Raw genomic sequence first — 18,491 nt, 5'->3', positions numbered from 1 at the left:
TACGTACACAGGCTTGTGATTTCAGGCCTTTACTGCTGAAGAACCTCATCTACAATTGTGGAGACACCAAAGCTAAGGCTATTATTCCATTTCACGTGGAATATTCAGTTTGAAGATCTTAATGAGCAAAGGCACAATAAAAATTAATAGTTTAGAATATAAAATAGGATTTCATTGATAATCTACTTTATAATCTGGTTTTAGCCAGTTATTTCATGGAAGAAAGTTCTGTAAATCCATGTATTCATAAATAGCTCTGTGAGTAGTTCAATTAAAATTACAAAGACAAGTGTTTACAGTGTTAGATCTTAGAAAGCATTAGAGATGAATTTACAGATACTGAAAAAAGTGCTCAAAACTTATTGGAAGTCAGAGGGACTTCTACCACTGACCTGGGGAGCTGTGGGAAGTTTCTACCTGCAGTGACACAATTACCAGATTACAAAGCTGGAAGATTATTTTTTTATCTGCTCCACAAAATGTTAGGTTGCTGCTTTTCCCATCTCCTTCCACCTTCATCAGTTTTAGACAAGTCTCTATCAAAACGATATCAACAAACTAACAGAGTATCAAGGGGGGAAATGAGCAGCACAGCAGAGGGAGGAATATTTAAATTTTTATTTTCTAAATCAGCATGTCATGTGGAGGATAACAACAAACATTGGAGGTATTGAAAACATAAGCACTACAGATGAAAATGGTTTCTTCTGGGGAGTCAAAGAAAACATAAGCAAGAGTTAGAGGATTAAAAGGATTGACTTTTGAGTGGACTGTGTGTTATCTGACTTCTTGTGGGATCTACTAAAGCAGTAAGTAAAGCTCTGTTGTCACATGTGGCTCACCAACATGGCATTATAGGTACTAGTTCGTACTGGATCCCAGTAGCATCTGCCTCAGAAATGTTTCCATGTTCCATTAGAAACCACTACTGGAAACGCTCCCTTTGAATCTTGTATTTATTCCTAGTAATACAAATTTTGCTTTTAATTGCATCTAGGTGTAGCTGAGGACTGCATCTAACTCTGGAACTGAAAAGCACAGTTTTACTAGTCCTTCATTGCATGGGTAAGTCAGGTTTATACTCATGGCAGTGCTTTTGTTCATAATGCCTGTGCCAGAGCAATATCTAGCTCGTCTGTCACAGCTGCGTACATCGTGCAGGGGACTAGGGGCAACAGCATTAAAGATGTGTGTCTGTTACTGAAGGAGACCAAAAAGACTCTGAGGCAGATAAGAGGACGTTTACTCACTAAGGAGGTCCCGTTTTATACTCCTTTTCGAGTATGAAACTTCACTTAAGTAAAACAATGAACATTTTAGAAACTAAATGTATGCTCCAGTTGCTTCTAGAAAGTTAGACCGCAGTATAGACTGAGTGCTGCAGGTTCTTTTTAGTTGTCAGGGCAAGGCAAGCAGCATGCTACAGTAGACCTGACACAGAAGGAAAAAAACATACAGATAGGGCACAACAGCGTCTCCAGTAATGAACTCAAATCCTCGAGTCTGTAAAACCACATTGTATTCCTGAGTGATGAATTTTTGTATTTGGATCACTAACTTAGTTGAAAGAAGTGTAAAGACAGCTCCCTACTGGCAAAATATCTGAGGAGGTTACAGAATGCTGTTTATTCCAGCTAGTGTCTGGAATAAATTATGTCCAAGGAATTGGCTCCTGATACTCTTATTTCAGATGAGGATTTGTACAGTGTGCTAAGTCCTAACACTTCTGGCCAAACCATAGCCTTCATGAGGATCTGCCATTCATCATACCTGCCAGGAGCTCTCAGATCTGGCAAGGTGCTTGTTTTGAGGAGTGAAAGAATAACAGAAAAGAAACTGTTTACCTTGGAGCTACTGTCAGTTCTCAAAGGCACTGGTCTTCCAAATTTCAGGGCTCCAAGTTGTCAGTCCCAATACGTTTTCGTATTATTCCTACTGAAATTCATTAGCTATATAAGGAAGACCCAAACTGGTTTTAGGTAACACTCTAGGTCGTATAAGCCACTTAACATTTCAGAGGTTTCTACTGCAGATAAGGGGATAATGGCAGCAGGTGACCTGACATCTCTTGGGGTGAGAGGGAGCTTTCACAACTTGCTTTTACTCCAGTGGCAACAGCAGATGCTTGACAACTCGTGAGCTTGGACTCTAGGAAGTAGGATGGGAATCTAAGTGCTATTTTAAACGTTTTGATCTATAAGCCATGTTTATCAATCGCCTATTGTGAACAGTAATAATGTTGATTTTTTGCTCTGTGTCTAAATACTATATAGGCTTCACTTGATTCGTCTCACAACATCAACATCTTAAAAACCTACAGAAGGGGAATGCCAACAGAAACACTACAAAGTCAAATCTAAGAACATCCAAATTACTCATCACCATAGCATTCAGGGCTACAGGAAGGAGGTCCACTCTTCTACCCCCATAAGTAGGCTCAGGGGTCTCATGAGAGCACGCTGTGTTGCCAGCATTCCCACACGTCTATGCAACATTTACCCTCATGCTGGAGCCGATGTTCACATTTTATTCTGAGGCATCCCACAGAAAAATAAAGGCATCCCTGGGGTCCTAGAAGTACTCTGGCAGAGACCTTTTTAAAGATTTTGGATGTGTATGTTTTTTGAATACTCTACTGCTGGCTTAAAATTAGTAAATACCTAGGAAATATGAATCTTTGCATTTTTACCAGGCAGGATTTCTAGGTGAAAAAGGACAGAATTTCGACAGAATGTGCTTAGCCCTACACCTGACTTTGAAGAAAGGCTTCATCACAGAGTGGACAGTCAACCACCTGTTCAGTCAAAGATCGTGACTTCCTGAAGAAACTGCTCTAAAAGTCACGTCTGTTCCATGAGTCCAGGAGAAAGTATGTTGCAAAGATCGTGTTTTCCTCTTTGCTTCCAGAGATTTTTCTGGATCCATGTGTGCTCTTCTCCATTTCATATTCCACTAGAAGAGAGCAAGTGGACCTGTGACTTTACCTCTCTTGAGTCTCTCCTACAATCTGTGGACCACAATTTTTACAACCCATAGATCTCATTCTCCCCTCCAGTATGTTAGGGCAATTTAATCTGCTTCCCTGCAGTATAAAAATGCTCAGCTGAGGTAGTATCATCCATTATTTCCCATCATTGTGGGTCAAGGTGAGTTTGGCTACTGAATTTAATGGGAATTAGAGTAAGCTCTGTTTAATATCTTAAAATAGTGTTGAACTAGAAATGGTTTAATGAAAATTTAAAATATATATATACATATAAATATCCCATATTTGGTAAGTCAAAATAGAGCCTAATGGATTAATTTAACTTCAGAAGAATGTGGAGTCCATCTCAGTTTGTCAGTATGTTTGTACATGGCCCCACGCTTGACATTTTAATTAACTCTCACCCTTTAATTTACAGGACTGTTACACTGGAGAAGAAACAAGTGGGGGAAAAAAACCTTAAAATGGTTAAAAAGTAAGAATGGATTCCAAGTGACTAGGGTCCTTCAGGAGAAACATGTAGATATTCTAGTGATTTAAATGGCATTGTCTGTGTATCTACAGTTAAGGAAGATCATAAATGCTTGTGGGAACATAATTTCAATTTCTCTAAAGGTAGAGATATGTTTTGTACTTTCTGAAATTGGCATACAGGCAGACTGCGAAGAGCTGGAAAAGGAAAACAGCGGAAGAGTACGTACTGAAGACGAAGTGTCTGAAGTAAATAGAAGAGCTTGAAGCAACGGCAACTTTTTTTGTTTTGCCTGTCTAGGGGAGCACACGTTCTGGTTTAAGAAAGAAGAAAGGGAGGAGGAGGCCTGGACTGCAATGTTCATCTTCATAGTAAAGGTGAAAAAAAAAAAAAAAATCAGTGGCTGTGCTGCTTCCATGTGGAGCAGCCTGCCAAATTGAGCGGGGCATTAATTTACGTTAGACTCCGATGCCAGTGCTTCACGCAGGGTCTAAGCTCATACCTCTGGGATGAACAAGCAGGGAGCATGTTCTACCACTGTTTTGCACGGACTTCGTACCTGAAGTATAAGACACAAGGAATCAAAGCCGTGCTTTCTCTCTTCATAGGTAATGAGGAGGGGATGATGTGCAAAAGCTCCGATTTGGGGGATAATCCGAGGTCCACAGGGTCAAGTGCCATACGCGCAGCACGGCTTCTCCCAGAGCAGCGTTGCCATGCTGTCCTTGATGCCTCGACCGATTCTTTGCCTTCCCCATCAAGGGCAGCGATGGATTTCCCAGGGCGGTGAAGAGTGGTGTCAGATAACCCCGGGCGGCCCGGGGATGCCGCAGGCACCCTCCCGCCTGCCGGCCCTGCAGCCCCCGCGCTGCCGAGACAGCGGCGGAGCTGCCAGCTGGCTTTGGGGGTGTTCAACCTGCAGCCGGCCCCTAGGACCCCGCAGCACCGCAGGAAGCCGGGATTCCTCAGAGCCCATCCTTCCCCTCTCTAATAATACCCTCCTTCTTAAAATTAAAGAAAAAAAAAAAAAAAGGTTTGGGGGGGGGCAGCGGCTCTCTCGGTGTGCCCCGGCGAGCTGAAAGCGGCGGCAGCGGGGGTCAGCGGGCGGCGCGGCCGGGCAGGCGCGGTGCGGCCACCGGGAGAGGCGGCGGCGGCGGGAGGAGGAGGAGGCGGTCGGTCGAGCCGCTCCGGGGAAGTTTCCTCGCCGCCGCCTCCCCGAAACCCCTCCCCGCCCAGCGCGGCTCCGCGCTCCTCGCAACTTACCGCCGGGCGCCGCTCCTGGGGAGCCGCCGGGCCCGCGCCGGAGGCCCCCGCGGAGTAAGTGCGCGCCGTGCGGAGCCGGCGCGGCGCGGGGTGCCGGACACGTGGGTGCGGCGGGGGCCGGGCGGGACGCGCCGGCTCAGCCCCGGGCGCTGCGCCGCCGAGGGCGGTTACGCGGGCGCGCAGCGCCGCGGGGCTTGCGGCGGCGGCGGGGAGGGAGGGGTGAGGCTGCGGGAGCCCGTCGGGGGGGGGGGTAGGAGGGGAAGGGGCGGCAGAGCTCGGCTGAGCCCGGCGCCGCGGGAGCCCCCGGTGCCGGCCGGGGGGCGCCGGGCGCTGCGTTGCTTCGGCGGGGGCCTCGGTGGGTCGGCTCCGCTGAGCGCGTGTTTTTTGTGGCCGAGGGTAGAAATCTGCGGGCTGGGCGCTTGGCTGCCATCAGCGCGTCTGCCTTCGCCCCCGTCCCGCGGGCCTGCCGGCTGTGAGCACGGCAAGCGTTAGGGGAGGTGGCCAGGCCCCCAGCAAGGAGCGGGCGGCTCCTCCGACGGACGGGGAGAGGCGGCCGGTGCCGGGGCACCGAGGGCGATCCCGCCGCGCCGCACCGCACCGCACCGCACCCCGCGCTGCCCGCTGCCCCGGGCGCTGCCCCGCCGGGGCGGCCGCTGCCCCGCCGGGGCGGCCGCTGCCCCGCCGGGAGCCCGCCGGCTGCCTGCCTGCGGGGGCTCGGGGAGAGGCAGGAGGGAAGGAGGGCTGCTCGCCTCTCCCCTCCCCTCTCCGCGCATCCCAGCACCTTGTCGGGGGCGAGGAGGGTGCCGAGCGTCGGCGGCAGGGAGGGGTGCACCCACAGGTGCCCCTCTCCTCAGCTCGCCTCCTGGGGTTTCCGTTGCGCCCGCCGTCACCCAAGCCCTTCGAAAGGCTTGTTGGGTATGGCTAGTCGCGAGGTGGTTTTTGTCGGTGGTGTCGGTCTTGGAGGCAAAGCTTATTTTTTGCTGGAAATACTCTGTTCTTTAAAACGGTAATTAAATAGGCAGTTTTTCTATCACAGTGTCAAAGATCAGAGTTTTCTTCAATTATTAAAATACAACATTAGGCTTTTTTTCTTTTAGGCTCTGAGGAACATAGTGTTACATTTAAATTGCAAACAGTAGTTCACATTGACTTTTAGTGGCAAAACACTTTCATGGTTACATATGCTGTAGCAAAATGCGGTACGAGCAGCAGCACTGGACAGTTGCTACGTTTGAAGACTCACACTTTCCATAGTCTTTTAAAATAAAAAAATGGTTATAAGAAGAGAAATCAGTCATTCAGTGCTGTGAGAAGTTCTTTAAAAAGAGAATGTGGTGTGTGGAAAGTCCCTATGAAACAATTTCCAGATTAGAGCTGTTTGTTCTCTGCCAAAAGCTGTGTAAGCATGAACCATAATAAGGGGAGTTGTAGGATCACAGAGTAGTCATGGAGCAGGTAGTCTGCCTGCACCAGAAAATAAGAGACAGAAGGGCAATATGTATGGAAATGTCCCTAATTGAGGACTGCAGCTCGTGGAGGTAGCTGGCATATCTTCTGAAGGCTAGTCTGGATACGCTCCCCCCCAGACCTTTGTCCTAGTTTGCAAACATCTTATTCTACCATAGATTTCAGTGTAAGGTAAACTGCAAGTATCTGCATCCTTGAACAAACTTTTAAAACTTACGGATTAGTCTTTATGAATGGTTTGGCAGTCTTCAGAATTGTAGAATTTGTAATAGCATTGATAATGTTTACAACCCATCTAAGTAGAAACTAAGTCACTGGTTCCCAACAGCTGTGGTATTTATTCCAGGCCTGATGTTTCATTCCTAATTTTCTTCGTTAGCTGTATCTTCCCGTGTAAACTGAATCACAAAAGGGGTAGGAAGAAAAAGGAGGAAGCAAGTCACTTTTTTTCTTGTTTGTGGCTCTGTCCTCCTTGCGCTGCAAATCCTGTCACTGTGGGCAAGGTGAGGGATGGACTCTGGCAGGAGAATTTTAAAATCTTCAGAGGTCATTTGAACAGTTTCTCCAAGTCAGCTGGAAACTGGGGGCCTCTTGCATCCTGTGCATTTAGAGAATTTTAGGTTATTTGCTTTGTTTCTTTCATTCAATTACTTAATTATAGAATCCGTAGATATTATTGCTCAAAATAACCTTTCCTTCTAGATTTGGAGAAAGAGGGGGAGAGTGATACAACATTAAGAGATTAAATTGAATTAGGAGGCTTGAGTTTTTTCCTTCCTTTCATTTTTACTCTTGTTATCTTTGACTGTTTAATCTGATATATCAAACATCATAAGATAATGATTTCTCAAGCATCTGGACACTTTTAATGCTCTTTTACCTTTTTTTTTTTTTTAACTTCTTTGTGACACAGCATCTCTTCTCACTCTGTCTCAGAGCACTAATCCTACGGCATGGCCATAAAAAGTAAAATGTGAATTTACCATTGAGTTCTATGATACAGGTCAAGCTACCACGAAAAGGCTTTAGTGGTTGGACCAAGAAAGACTTGCCCGGATTTGATGGTGTGAGAGCGAGCTGTGGCTGCTTGGGAGAGGCACCCGCAGGGGCAGTTCTTGGGGGAGGGAGCCAGGGGGGCAGCTGCTGCCCATACCCAGGGCAAGCCCCGGGCAGCGGGTGGGTGCGTGGGCAACGCAGGCAGCGAACACCCCCGCCCCAGCCCACCCAGGGCCCCCGCCGTGCCGGGCTGCCCGGAAAAATCACGGAGGTGAACTCCCACCCTGTGAGGTGGGTCTGCATTTTTGCAGCTCCCCTTGTAATGAAGTGAGCTAGGAGAAAGCTCTTTTTATTTATAAGAACGGAAATTGTGTGTAAAGTCCTTAAAATCAAGGAGGCCACAGCTGGGTACTTCATATGCTTTTAAAAGCTTTTCCAACTCAAAAGTTGTTTCTCTGTCCTTGCTATGCTGTTTCCATAGCGAGTCACACCTACTGCCTCTTTAGGCAATTGGCCTGATTCCTGAAACTTCTGAATTTTAATTTCTCAGCTCAATAGCTTCAGCTCTTGATCATCTGAATATTGAAGGGGATCGCATGGTTTTGTGTGACTAAAATTTTCTTTTTTAGCTTTTAGGCTACACTGTTCTCAAAGGAAGGTGAAACGTTATGTTCAGAATATGTGTAGTACCTTCTTTATTTTCTCCTTTATTGTGAAATATTATTTACTATAACTTAGTTATAACTTTATTTGATAAATGACACAATAATTCATCTTTCATAACAAATTGTAAAAATAATGTAATATGGATAACAACTATTGTCTCTTACTTCTTTCACACTTAATATATTACTGTAGCCATTACAGTTTTATCTTGAGCTGTGATGGTGAAAAAGACTGCAAGAGTAGTAGGGTAAGCGAACTTGTAAGAAGCATGGCTGTTGCTAGAGGACAGGTTGATTTAACGACTTAACTTCAGCAGTGTTTTGCCGTTGTGTGTTTGTTTTTTCATAAATGTATATGAAATTCATTCTCATTGGTGGATACAGTTTGGAGACATGGAGAACTGAAACTAAATACTGCTGTTTGACTAAACTTGGTGCATTTTTTTTTCTGACAAAGAACACATAATGCATCTTTGTGTAGTTGTGTAAGTAGAACCTATTTATCAAGGTTCCCAATCCTTAAGGTTTCTGGGTTTATTATGTTAAAAATGATGAGTTGTTGAATTCATTTTCATAAAAACACAGTCTGGCAGAAATCAGAGGAAAAGAATGTCATTTGTCAGGCAAGAGATACGACAAAGTTGAACCAATCAGCATTTAAAAATGGTTTTTAGCATTGTTTTCCAAGCAACTGGGAGCCCTACAAATGTTCTTACAATCATTTCCTTCTCCTCCCCTGTAATATTCACATGAATTGTCCAAATTTGGCAAGGATTTGTTGGTGGGGTTTTAGTTTCATAAGAAGTGACTGCTGGCTAGAGAAGAGAGGTCTTAGCCAGTGTCTCCTCCCTTGACCCAGTTGGAGCGGGGACAGCCCCGTGGGGAGCCGGGCAGCACCGTCCCTGGGATTACCCCCTGAGAGGCAAGAGCTGGAGGATGTAGCACAGAAACGTGAAGGAAAGCTGACATCGTTGTTAGGTAAATACAGTATCACTCCTGTTCTAAAATTAACTTCTAGTTAGTGAATTGTTGGTATTTCTGGTCACCATGGATTAGACTTCCAAAGGTATTTAGGTGACTAAAGGTGCAGCTGGGTGCTTACTGTCATTCATGAGGGTGCTTGCAGTATAAGCAAACAAACAAATAAATGTAAATGGCTTAACCTCATGAGGTGCCTTTAAATATCCCACTGGACCTCATGTTGACAATTTTGACAGTTCAGTGATACAGCCTTCTGGTTTTCTCACGCTTAGGGCCATTCATTCTCTTTCACTTGGACTTTAACAGAGATTAAAAGAGAAAAAAAGAAAAAACTGTCTTCCTTCTTCCGTTCTCATAGATGAGTCCAAATGAAGAAAATAGACTACTTGCACCTACTGGTGAAACTCCTACCCACTGCAAGTAGGTACCTTTACTGCGTGATGAGAAGCGGAAGTATCTGTAGATAGAAAATGCGAATTCTGGCATTTGATCTGTTGTAAAGACTGAAAATAAGATGCTTCTTGTGGTATGTGAATGTTGTGACTTACCAAAGAAAATTGTAGTTGACCTCGAGAGACAGGGAAGTTTTCTCATTATATGGTAGGTAAATAAGAAAGCAGCATCCTTAGCCTTACTGATGACAATGTGAGGAAGGTCACTGGTACGCACATTCAGTTGGTGGTTGATCCATTGTGAATACTGGACATGCCACTCATGCAGAGACACCGGAGTGGTGGCTCTGTGCCACGGGAGTGCAGCTACGCTGCTCCCGTGGGCACAGGGAGTCCAGAGGCAATTTGGTGGTTCTCGCAGAATGTGGGACCTCAGCAGACTGTAACTTAGTGCTCGGGTACCCCTGCGCTGGGAGATGCCAAGACTTTGGCCTTTGAGTTTCCCAGTTGAGCGTTAGCTTTCCATAGCCAGGATGACTCACTTGCAACCATGCTTTCTGTAACGCATCCTGCTTGGCTGTATTTTTCTGTGCTCTGGGATACTGTGGCTTCCACTGCTGAAAATACTGCTGGTAGCGTTTCTTACTTGAATTCTTTCACTAGCTTGGGGGAAGCCTAGGCTTTAATGAAGGTTGTTACAATTTCAGAATCAAATGTATCTGATTTACTTTTAAAAAAAGAATAAAAGTTAAAAAAACTGATTAAAATAAAGCATGATTTCACCTAGAGGAAAATTACTTTTAATTGCTCTGTCTAAGCCTTGAAGCCTTGCATTAATTATGATGAGCAAACCTTTACTTGTTTGCACTGAATTGTACAGAGGCAGTACAGTTGTTTGTTGTTAGACCACAAACTTTTATAGACTGCATATATTTTACAAACTACTTTAAAAGCCCATGTGAAATAATAAGTAATGCCTTACCTTTAATCTAAATTTATAAGAGGCGTAGAAAGGCTTCCTAGAGAACGTATATAATTATTACTCATTAGAAACGTTGTACAGAACCACACGGGTTGAAAGTAAGCTTTGTTTGTAAAGCATCTTACACTTCTTTCCTGAGCTAGGTAAGCATTCCAGTTGCATATTATGATTCGTAGCTCAACATTTTTCCTGTATGTATTTCATACTCTTTATTAACCATGACACTTAGTCTAATAGGCAGTGTTAATCTCTGGACCCCCTTGCCTTCTGTGGTGTGTTTGACACATACAGAGCAGAAAACGGATGTATTACTCCAACAACTCACAACGAAGGAATTGGCTGCTGCATTCTTTTTCTATTCTCTTTGTTTGATACATAAATAAACCCAGGGAAAGTAGGGATTCCTGTCACTCTTTGATAATAAAGATCAAATGGAATGCTAAGAGCAAAGCTGTTTAATCCTGTTTGAGGCACAGCATTCACACTGTAAATGGTAGTTTTATCAATTTTTAAAAAAATAAGTTTCCCTTATGTTTTCACCTTAAAAATATTCTTTATTTCCGGTCCTAAACTGTTAGCGTGTTTCTTTGCTGAACAGTTTCAACTTACATTTCAGATACAAATAAAGTTGATCCCACTGGGTAGTTTAAACATCACATTGATTTTGTAAGTCATTAAAAAAAAAATTCTGGCAAGCAAGTTGCCAGTATAATTTTAACGTTGTTTTACAGTTTGACTTTCATGTGTATTTAGTATTCAATGAAAAATACGATCTTTTGCTATGTTTGGAGAGCTCTGCTTTTAGAATAACATTATTGCTTTAAAATTATATATGTATGTGTGTCTCCCACTTTGGCCCTTTGTGGAGCTTCCTAACAGAGGCGTCCTGTTGGGCGGCTCTGCCGGGGAGATGCGCTCAGCAATCCGGCCGTCGCTGGCACCAGATTTCATACCTGATGCACATATGCACCAGGGCCTCATTTTTGTTTGCAGTTTAAACTATTCCTGACCATGGCAGATGAAGGGAGCAACACAAAGACTTTATCAAGATGGTTTCTGAACCAGTTACAGTTCATTTTTACAAGTTCTAAAACTGATGAATTATTAACCTATTTTTTGCAGTTCTCCAGTCGTAAACGTTTGCCTGTGCCAGGTGCTCTGGGAGTTTTGGTTACTACGTTGTCAGGTTTCTTTCTCCACCTCAGGAGAGGTTTCTTTGTATGTGACTGAGTCTCTTCCAACACTGGGGGACCAGAGAGCTCTTCTGAGCTTGCTGAAATTAGGAGCCAGCAGATCCCCATTCCTTGATAAACGTGGCAACATCTTTTGCCTTTGTTTATTTCTTCAGGTGGGAATTTTCTGTTTTTCTCATTCCGCTTTCCTCACGTAGCTTAGTCTGAAGATTGTGCTAATCAGGCACAATCATTTTTCTAGGTTGCGTCCACTTGAATGGAAGATATTCCAGGTTAGCAGTTTAAATTAGCAAATTATTCATAAATGACTTGGAGAGTGAGGTGAATAGAAATGAGAGCGGACTGTGAAGACCTGCGCAAGGACCTTATGAGACAAGTCACTAGACAATAAAATGACAAATGAAATTCTTCAGAGATAAATATAAACTGCCAGACCCTGGGCAAAATAGTTGTAGCTGTATGTGGAAAGTGACGGGCACTGAGCTGACTCCCATCATTCAGAAATGAGATGTTGGTATCAAAGATAATGCCAAGAAAATTTGTTCAGTGCTCAGTAATGCTCGCAAAAAATGAATGTTCAGCATTGTTAGGAATCCAAAAAGTTTACATGGGTTCAAGAGGAAGATGGACAAGTACTTGAGAGAGCTGTACTGAGGGTTGCTAGGCAGATGAGCTCCACCAGGCTCAGGAAATCCTTTGAATAGAAATGGCAGGAAGCTGGGAAAATACTGGGGAAATGGCATATGCTTGTTCTGTTCTTGCTCTTCTGTGTCCAGTTATGGCTGTTGTTGGAGATAGCACCATGAGGATTGTTGGTCTGAATCGGTATAGTGGTCCTTGTGTTCTCAACACCCCCTTTTTTGTGTTAGATTTAATCGTACATGGGAGAAATGTGGCACAAACCTTGTTGTCAAATCGTTTCTTCAAGACAGGCTTACAGTGTTGTAGCAATTTTATAAATATAATCAGGATTCAAAAAGTAGTACAGATATATTTTCCAGGCTTTCACTAATATCATTTGCCTGTGGTGTATTCTTTGTGTTTATAGTGCTTCCTTCCTTCTTTCTTTCTTCCTTGTGCTCTTGAGACTCCTCTGTTAATCTGGTCCAGCATCCACTGAGACTTCTGTGTAAGTAGATGAGACCTCATGTTTCCTTACCAGAAATGTTAGTTTTCAGTGAAATAAAAAACATTAAGGAAACACCATAATTTTCAGTTTTAATTGATTTTTTTAAATCTTATTTTGAAGTTAAAAGTGATGACCTAGATAGCAGAAAAATCTAGATACTAATTTATGTTACTGGCTTAAAAAGAATGAGATTACTTTGGTGCTGACCTAGACATCACAGAGAGTGTAAGCGCCATGGGTTTTACACATGCCTGTCCAGGACACTGGAGAGCTTGTTCTGTATTTATGTAAAGGAAAGCTTACCAATAAACCATTAAAACTGAAGTTTTTCAGCCCTCTCTCCCGCAAGTTTACTCCAGCCACAAGTCCTGACACCCCATGCATTTCTGCTCAGTGGTATTGGAAAAAAAGGTCTGTTGAGATGGACATGGATGTTTGTGGGGATGCAAAAGTGGCAACCTACCTCCCATGCTGTTGTGCAGTGTGTTACCTGCAGGCTGCATACCCACAGAGAGGTCTGGAGCTGGCCCAGAGTCTGTGTTTAGGTCAGTGTCAGCACTGCAGTTGGTGTGGGACGTCTTCCAGCAGATGTGCATGTTTGGTCCTGCACATCTGGGCACCTATCTATTTTATTGGAGTCCCTGAAGCTCGCTGGAAGGCAGGATGCTGTATTGCATTTGCAGGCGTTCCAGGCTGAATCAGAGGTGGTCTTCAGGCGCACTGCTGGAGTTAATTGTTTATAAAGCTGCTGAAAGGTCCCTACTAAATTTCATTTTTAAAAAATATCTTTCCCTCTTCCGTTTTATTTCCTTCCTTTTTTTTTTTTCTTTTTGGTTTTTAGCTGTTACACTTGGCAAGTTTCTTTCCTAGCATTTGGAAATAATTGTTTTCTAAATGCTACCCAGGTTATCTGCCAAATTTAACACCTTAAAAGGAAGTGGGGGTGGGGGACGAGAGACCTACCTGGGAATGGAGTGTATGTAGTGAACCTTTAGCAAGTGCTAAAAAGGAAACTTCCCAAATGTAGCACCTAAAATCAAAACCATTGAGTTCCCTACCATTAACTGTAAAATACCACATGCTATCATCTACACGGTAAAAAAAGACCATTTCGCCCAGCCTCATAACCTCTTTCTTTCTTTCTCTACCAAATGATAAAGCACGTGTGGCTTTTCTGTTATTTTTTTTTCTTCTAATGAATGAGTATGGTTTGGGGAGATACAATTTTGTCTAGGTGTTATTAGAAAATCCTACCAGTTCCTGGGAAAGTGTGATCAGTCTGGCAAACCTTATTTTTAAAAAAAAAAAAAAAAAAGAAAATGAGAGCAAAGCGGTATCCACTGATAACACTAAAAGTGACCTCATCTTGGAGACTTTACAATGGCGTAATCAGCCAGGAGGTTCTAAGATGGGAGCGGTTTTGCTCGTGGCACAGGAACAGGAAAAAAGTTTAATCCCTTCTCCTTGGTGATGGAAAGGGTAAGGTAGCCCAAGGTGGTGGTGTGTTTGTGCTGTTTCTGATCGCAGTGAGCTTCTGCAGGGGCTCGCTGCAGCTGCGCGTACGTTACGGCAGCCCTGGGACGGCTCTGAGATGAGGGTGTTAGTGGCAGAGTAGGGCGTGCATGGGAAATGCAAAGCTTTTAGGGAGAGCAGCTTGGCAAGCGTAAGAAATCAGGTTCCTCGTCCTTAAATGTTGGTGTCTGTAAGTGCTGGGAGTCAGCCGTGGCCAGCTACTTTTTGGTCACCCTTGCGCTCGGTGCCATCTGTGCAGGAGATCACCCTCCTCCAGTACCTTCCAGCCCCTCAGAGATTATTTCACAGTGTCCCTGACTGTGTTTAACATCCGCTTCTCGCGTAATCGGCCACTCGCTTTCGTCAAGTTTTCAGGTGGGCGCTCAGACGGGGACAACCCTTGCACGACACGGGGCTTTATTGAAGCTCCTGGCCACCTCCGCAGCCTGGCCGGGGAGCGGTTGGCAACTGCCCGGCGCCTGGCTGCAAAGGCGCACGTTCAGGTCCATGTGTGCAGGGAAAATTGCACGGTGTTGGATAACGTTTCAGAAAGGAGGGAATAAAATCCCCCGTAAACCACTTTCTGTACTTTGCTCTTCATGTTTTTTTTTTTATTCCTTTTAAAATGGTAATAATAGCTGTTTGGAAAAGGGGGTGGCCGGTTATCGCGCCTGGTGCAATAGTACTTCTTTAGCTGGTGGGATTCTTAACTGCTACCATCTTGTATTTAATAATAATGATAATAATAATAATAATAAACCAAGCAAATGACTTCCAAAGTAGTAGAGAAAAATAAAAGGGGATATGTACTTTCATGACTTCCCTTCAATTTAGATCTTGTCTCTTTCAATAATTTGAGGTATTTTCCCTCATATTCGATGGCATATTTTGCATAAAACAACTTCTCTGTAATAGATACTCTATGTAATTTAGATTTAATTTTTGGTACGTTAACAACTCAAGGGAATTTAATTAGTTTCCCTAAAGCTTTACTGAAAGTTAAAAATAACCTAAGATGACAATTATAATAAGGATAACTAAGTTGCTCTTGTTTAAAAGTTGAATTTTTAAAATTAAAATTACTTAATTACATTGTAAATCAGCTGTTCTGTATTAATGTTTAAGCCCTCATGTTACTGTTAACTTGATTCTGCTGCCAGAGGTCTCTCGTGTCTGCTGAAAAAGACAAGTCTTTGCCCCTAACAGTGTGTGTGGGGGTATATATAGGACCTTTTCTTAAATCTCTTTTGCAGTGACTTGGAGGGCAGAATATGCAATAGTGTGCTCTTTTGATGCTGGTGTGTTATAGGAACCTCTCCCAGAGAGAGAAAATGTTCGCCGCAGCAGTTTCTGCAAGCTGGGTCACCTAATTACAGCTGAACTACGATATACACTAAAACATATATGCTTTTTCCTTATGGGCTTTAATAGAAAATGCTTTTTAAATGTAGACGATTACCAGTCTTCGTAAAGTTTTCTTTCCATTAGTAAAGAGAGCACTGCTGATCTGAAAAGCTGTCAGGTCATCCACATACCAGCATTACATCAATTGACTTTTGAATATTTTTCCATTAGAAAAGGCTCCATTTTATTCCCTCGCTGAAGTGGCAGACTTTCAGCTTGTGCGGTTTTTCCATTTATTGAATTTTGCAATAAAAGAGTTTTTGAAACAGATGTCAGTCATTGCTTAGGAGTGGGGCATTGTTAGAGAACTGTTTTCTTCTGGTCTTTGCTATTATTATTTTTTTTAAAGCTAGATGAAATTCTTGTCCTTCCCCTCCCTAACTTTAATTGTCACTTTTTAAAGCCTTGAATCATTTTCTAACCTATAATCTGGTGTCAGAACAAATATGAGCACCAAACCCTGATTTCATAGAAATATTTCAGATTAGCCATTGTTCTCAGCAGGAGTGGGACTGGATTCGATCTCTCAATTGTGAAGCAGAAAGAAGGGAGTGGATGCATTACAGAAACATGGTTCATATTAGCATCTTCCTTAGGGTGTGGAGTGGACCTGTTAACACTTTCTTAATGTTTAGATTTTATAGAAGTAGCCGAATATGTGCAATGAGTAGTATCCAGTGTGGATTAATTGTGCACAGAACAACTGGGCTTGAAGGGATATTTTTTTTTCTTGCAAGAATCCCATTCAGGTAGAAAGATGCACAATAAGATTTTTGGATCCTGATCCTAAAATATACATGTTTTGTGTACAGAGTGGTTTTAGGACAAATATCTTCAGACCATTGGATCTTCGCTTGTCATAGATAAGCAAAGTGCAATTAACATTTCTGTATATATAAAGGGTGTATGTATATATATAAACACTTAAAAAAGTCAGATTTACATTTTTATTATTCTTTAGCAGACTGCATTTGCCCATGTCTTTAAAAAAAACAAGCCAATTTTTCTAATGAGGATTTCAGTTGGGTTTGTTTGAATTATTCTAATGATTAATTCTAAATTTTAAGAAGGTCACAGCATTTTATTCTAAAGAAAATCGGCTCTGTAAGGAAGCCATATTTTGAATTGATGTCTGTTTGGGGGGTAATCCTTTGTTAATTCATCTCAGCGCTTCACTGTTATTTTTAACATCAAAGAACACCGTTTCCAAAGGTGAGAGAACACAAAGCATCCCATATTTATAATTTATAGGGGCTAGGACTGTGCCCTAATGTAAACTTGAAGAGATTTAGTATAAAAATATCCTTAGCTTGAGGGCAACATTTTGAAAACTTTGTGGATTTTCTTTTTTATCCTAGCTCAATCTACAATCATATTTCTTTGTTATTATTTCCTCTTAGCATTAAAGTACAATTGACTTTGATAGATATCAGGGTGAGGCTGAACTTCACAAAAAAAAAAGAAAAAAAAGAAGAAAAGTTGTGTTGTTGGCACAGAAATAGCAACGGTAGAAGAGTTCCTGGCTGCCTTTTATTCGTCTGCCGACAGTGAGCGCAACGGGGCTCTCGCTGCCTGCTTTTGGCTCGTGTGGATTTGCAATAAACAGCTCAACTATATATTTATTTTCAAGATTAATTCAGTTCACCGGAGATAACTGCTCCCAACTTGTGAATACTTGTTAGTTAATGGAAAGTTGCGGATGTAAAGATCAGCTCTTAATTTCATGCCAACAAATTAATATGGCAATGTGGTGCTGTCTTTTCCACAGGGGTGTGTGTGTGTACTAGGACTGTCTGAACCTCACTGTAACTAATAGCCTGTATATAATTTGGAAGAAGAAATCTTCAATGGAAGACCCCCAGGGAATAAATGGGAAGTCTGTAAGTAAACAACTTGTCAATCCTGAGAAAAAAAGTTACAGCTTTTAAAGTGGTAATTATTTTTGTTGCGACCAAGTCACTGGAAAGTTTTAGAAAGCTACATGCATTTTTAATGATTGGAAGCTGTAAATGATGAAATTCATTGAGAGGTGGAGGTTTATGCTAAAGCTACAGAAAATAAGTATAGATTTAAAAATATTTGTCTTCAATGATTCATACTACGAAATGATGCTTGTTGCTTTCTCTACGAAGTTTGTGGCTTGCTACATTTATATTGTTAACATTTTGATCTGTTAGAGAGTTTTCATCCCATTATTTGAGGTTATTTCTCTTTGCTTGTGTGAATGTTGTTTCTGGGAGAAGCGGGTGCAACTCCTAGCTGCAAAATCTTATGAACAGTGGCAAAATATGTGTTTCTTGAAAAAAAAATCTTTAGCAGCATTGCTGTTTCTTTTAAATGCCTGTTTATAAAGTCACAATAGTAAGAAATCTTGCAAACTTTCAGACACGGTTAGTAATGTTTTAAAATAATATTTCATGCACGGTCAAATGATTAGTGTGTATTACTGATTTGTTAGTTTAGTTTGTGATATCATTCTTGGCACTCAGTGAACATCAAAATGCTACTTTTTTTTCCTAGATTGTTTTGACAGAAACGGTGCGCATTGAAATTGCCTTGTTTTTACCAGTTGTAAAATAACTCCAAAAACTACTATTTAGTAAATTTGATTAGATTTCTTTCCTGCATTTTTTTCTGGTTTGTTTATTTTCTGTATTTGACAGTACTCTGCATCATCTCTCCCTCTTCCCCTTGTATATCCAGTTTCCCTGATGCTTGTGTCAGTTTTTCACATAGCAACAGAGCAGAAAGAACTAAACCACCTAATAATAAGCCTGTTGTGTTGCATGGTTTTGTTACACTTCTCATCTAGTGTCATTTTTACTGTCTGAAGCAATATGGCTTTGATTATTTTCCAAGGTTCATTTGTTCCACAGCCTGTCTCTATGTGTACATTTGGGTATTTATCCATCGCTGCTACAGCAATGTGTGAAAAGGACCAATTCACTCCTAGAGAAAGGGGTGGCCATGGTTACCAACTGGTGCTAAACAGGGATGGTCCTCTTTGCAGTTGCAGTCCCAGAGCTTTCAGCACCACCCAGGCTCTCAG

General features: G+C 42.4%; 1 protein-coding gene across 13 annotated transcripts in view; it reads left to right on the top strand.

Moving 5' to 3' along the window:
* Positions 1-4,639: 4,639 nt before the first annotated feature.
* The window catches only part of EYA1 (EYA transcriptional coactivator and phosphatase 1), a 167,175-nt gene continuing 153,323 nt past the window's right edge, over positions 4,640-18,491 (top strand). For 6 of the 13 annotated variants that reach the window (XM_052787909.1, XM_052787908.1, XM_052787901.1 and 3 more), the window contains exons 1-2: positions 4,648-4,775; positions 17,211-17,322. In XM_052787909.1, the coding sequence (XP_052643869.1) occupies positions 17,290-17,322 (33 nt within the window). In that variant the 5' untranslated portion in view covers positions 4,648-4,775; positions 17,211-17,289. Of the gene's footprint in view, positions 4,776-17,210; positions 17,323-18,491 lie in introns of all 13 variants that reach the window. The other 7 variants (XM_052787902.1, XM_052787895.1, XM_052787904.1 and 4 more) reach the window with 5 other exon arrangements.

Source organism: Harpia harpyja, chromosome 5 (genome assembly GCF_026419915.1).
Source record: "Harpia harpyja isolate bHarHar1 chromosome 5, bHarHar1 primary haplotype, whole genome shotgun sequence".
Classification (NCBI taxonomy): Eukaryota; Metazoa; Chordata; class Aves; order Accipitriformes; family Accipitridae; genus Harpia; species Harpia harpyja.
The sequence above is the reverse complement of the archived record's forward strand: the minus strand, read 5'-3'. Positions and strand labels throughout refer to the sequence as shown.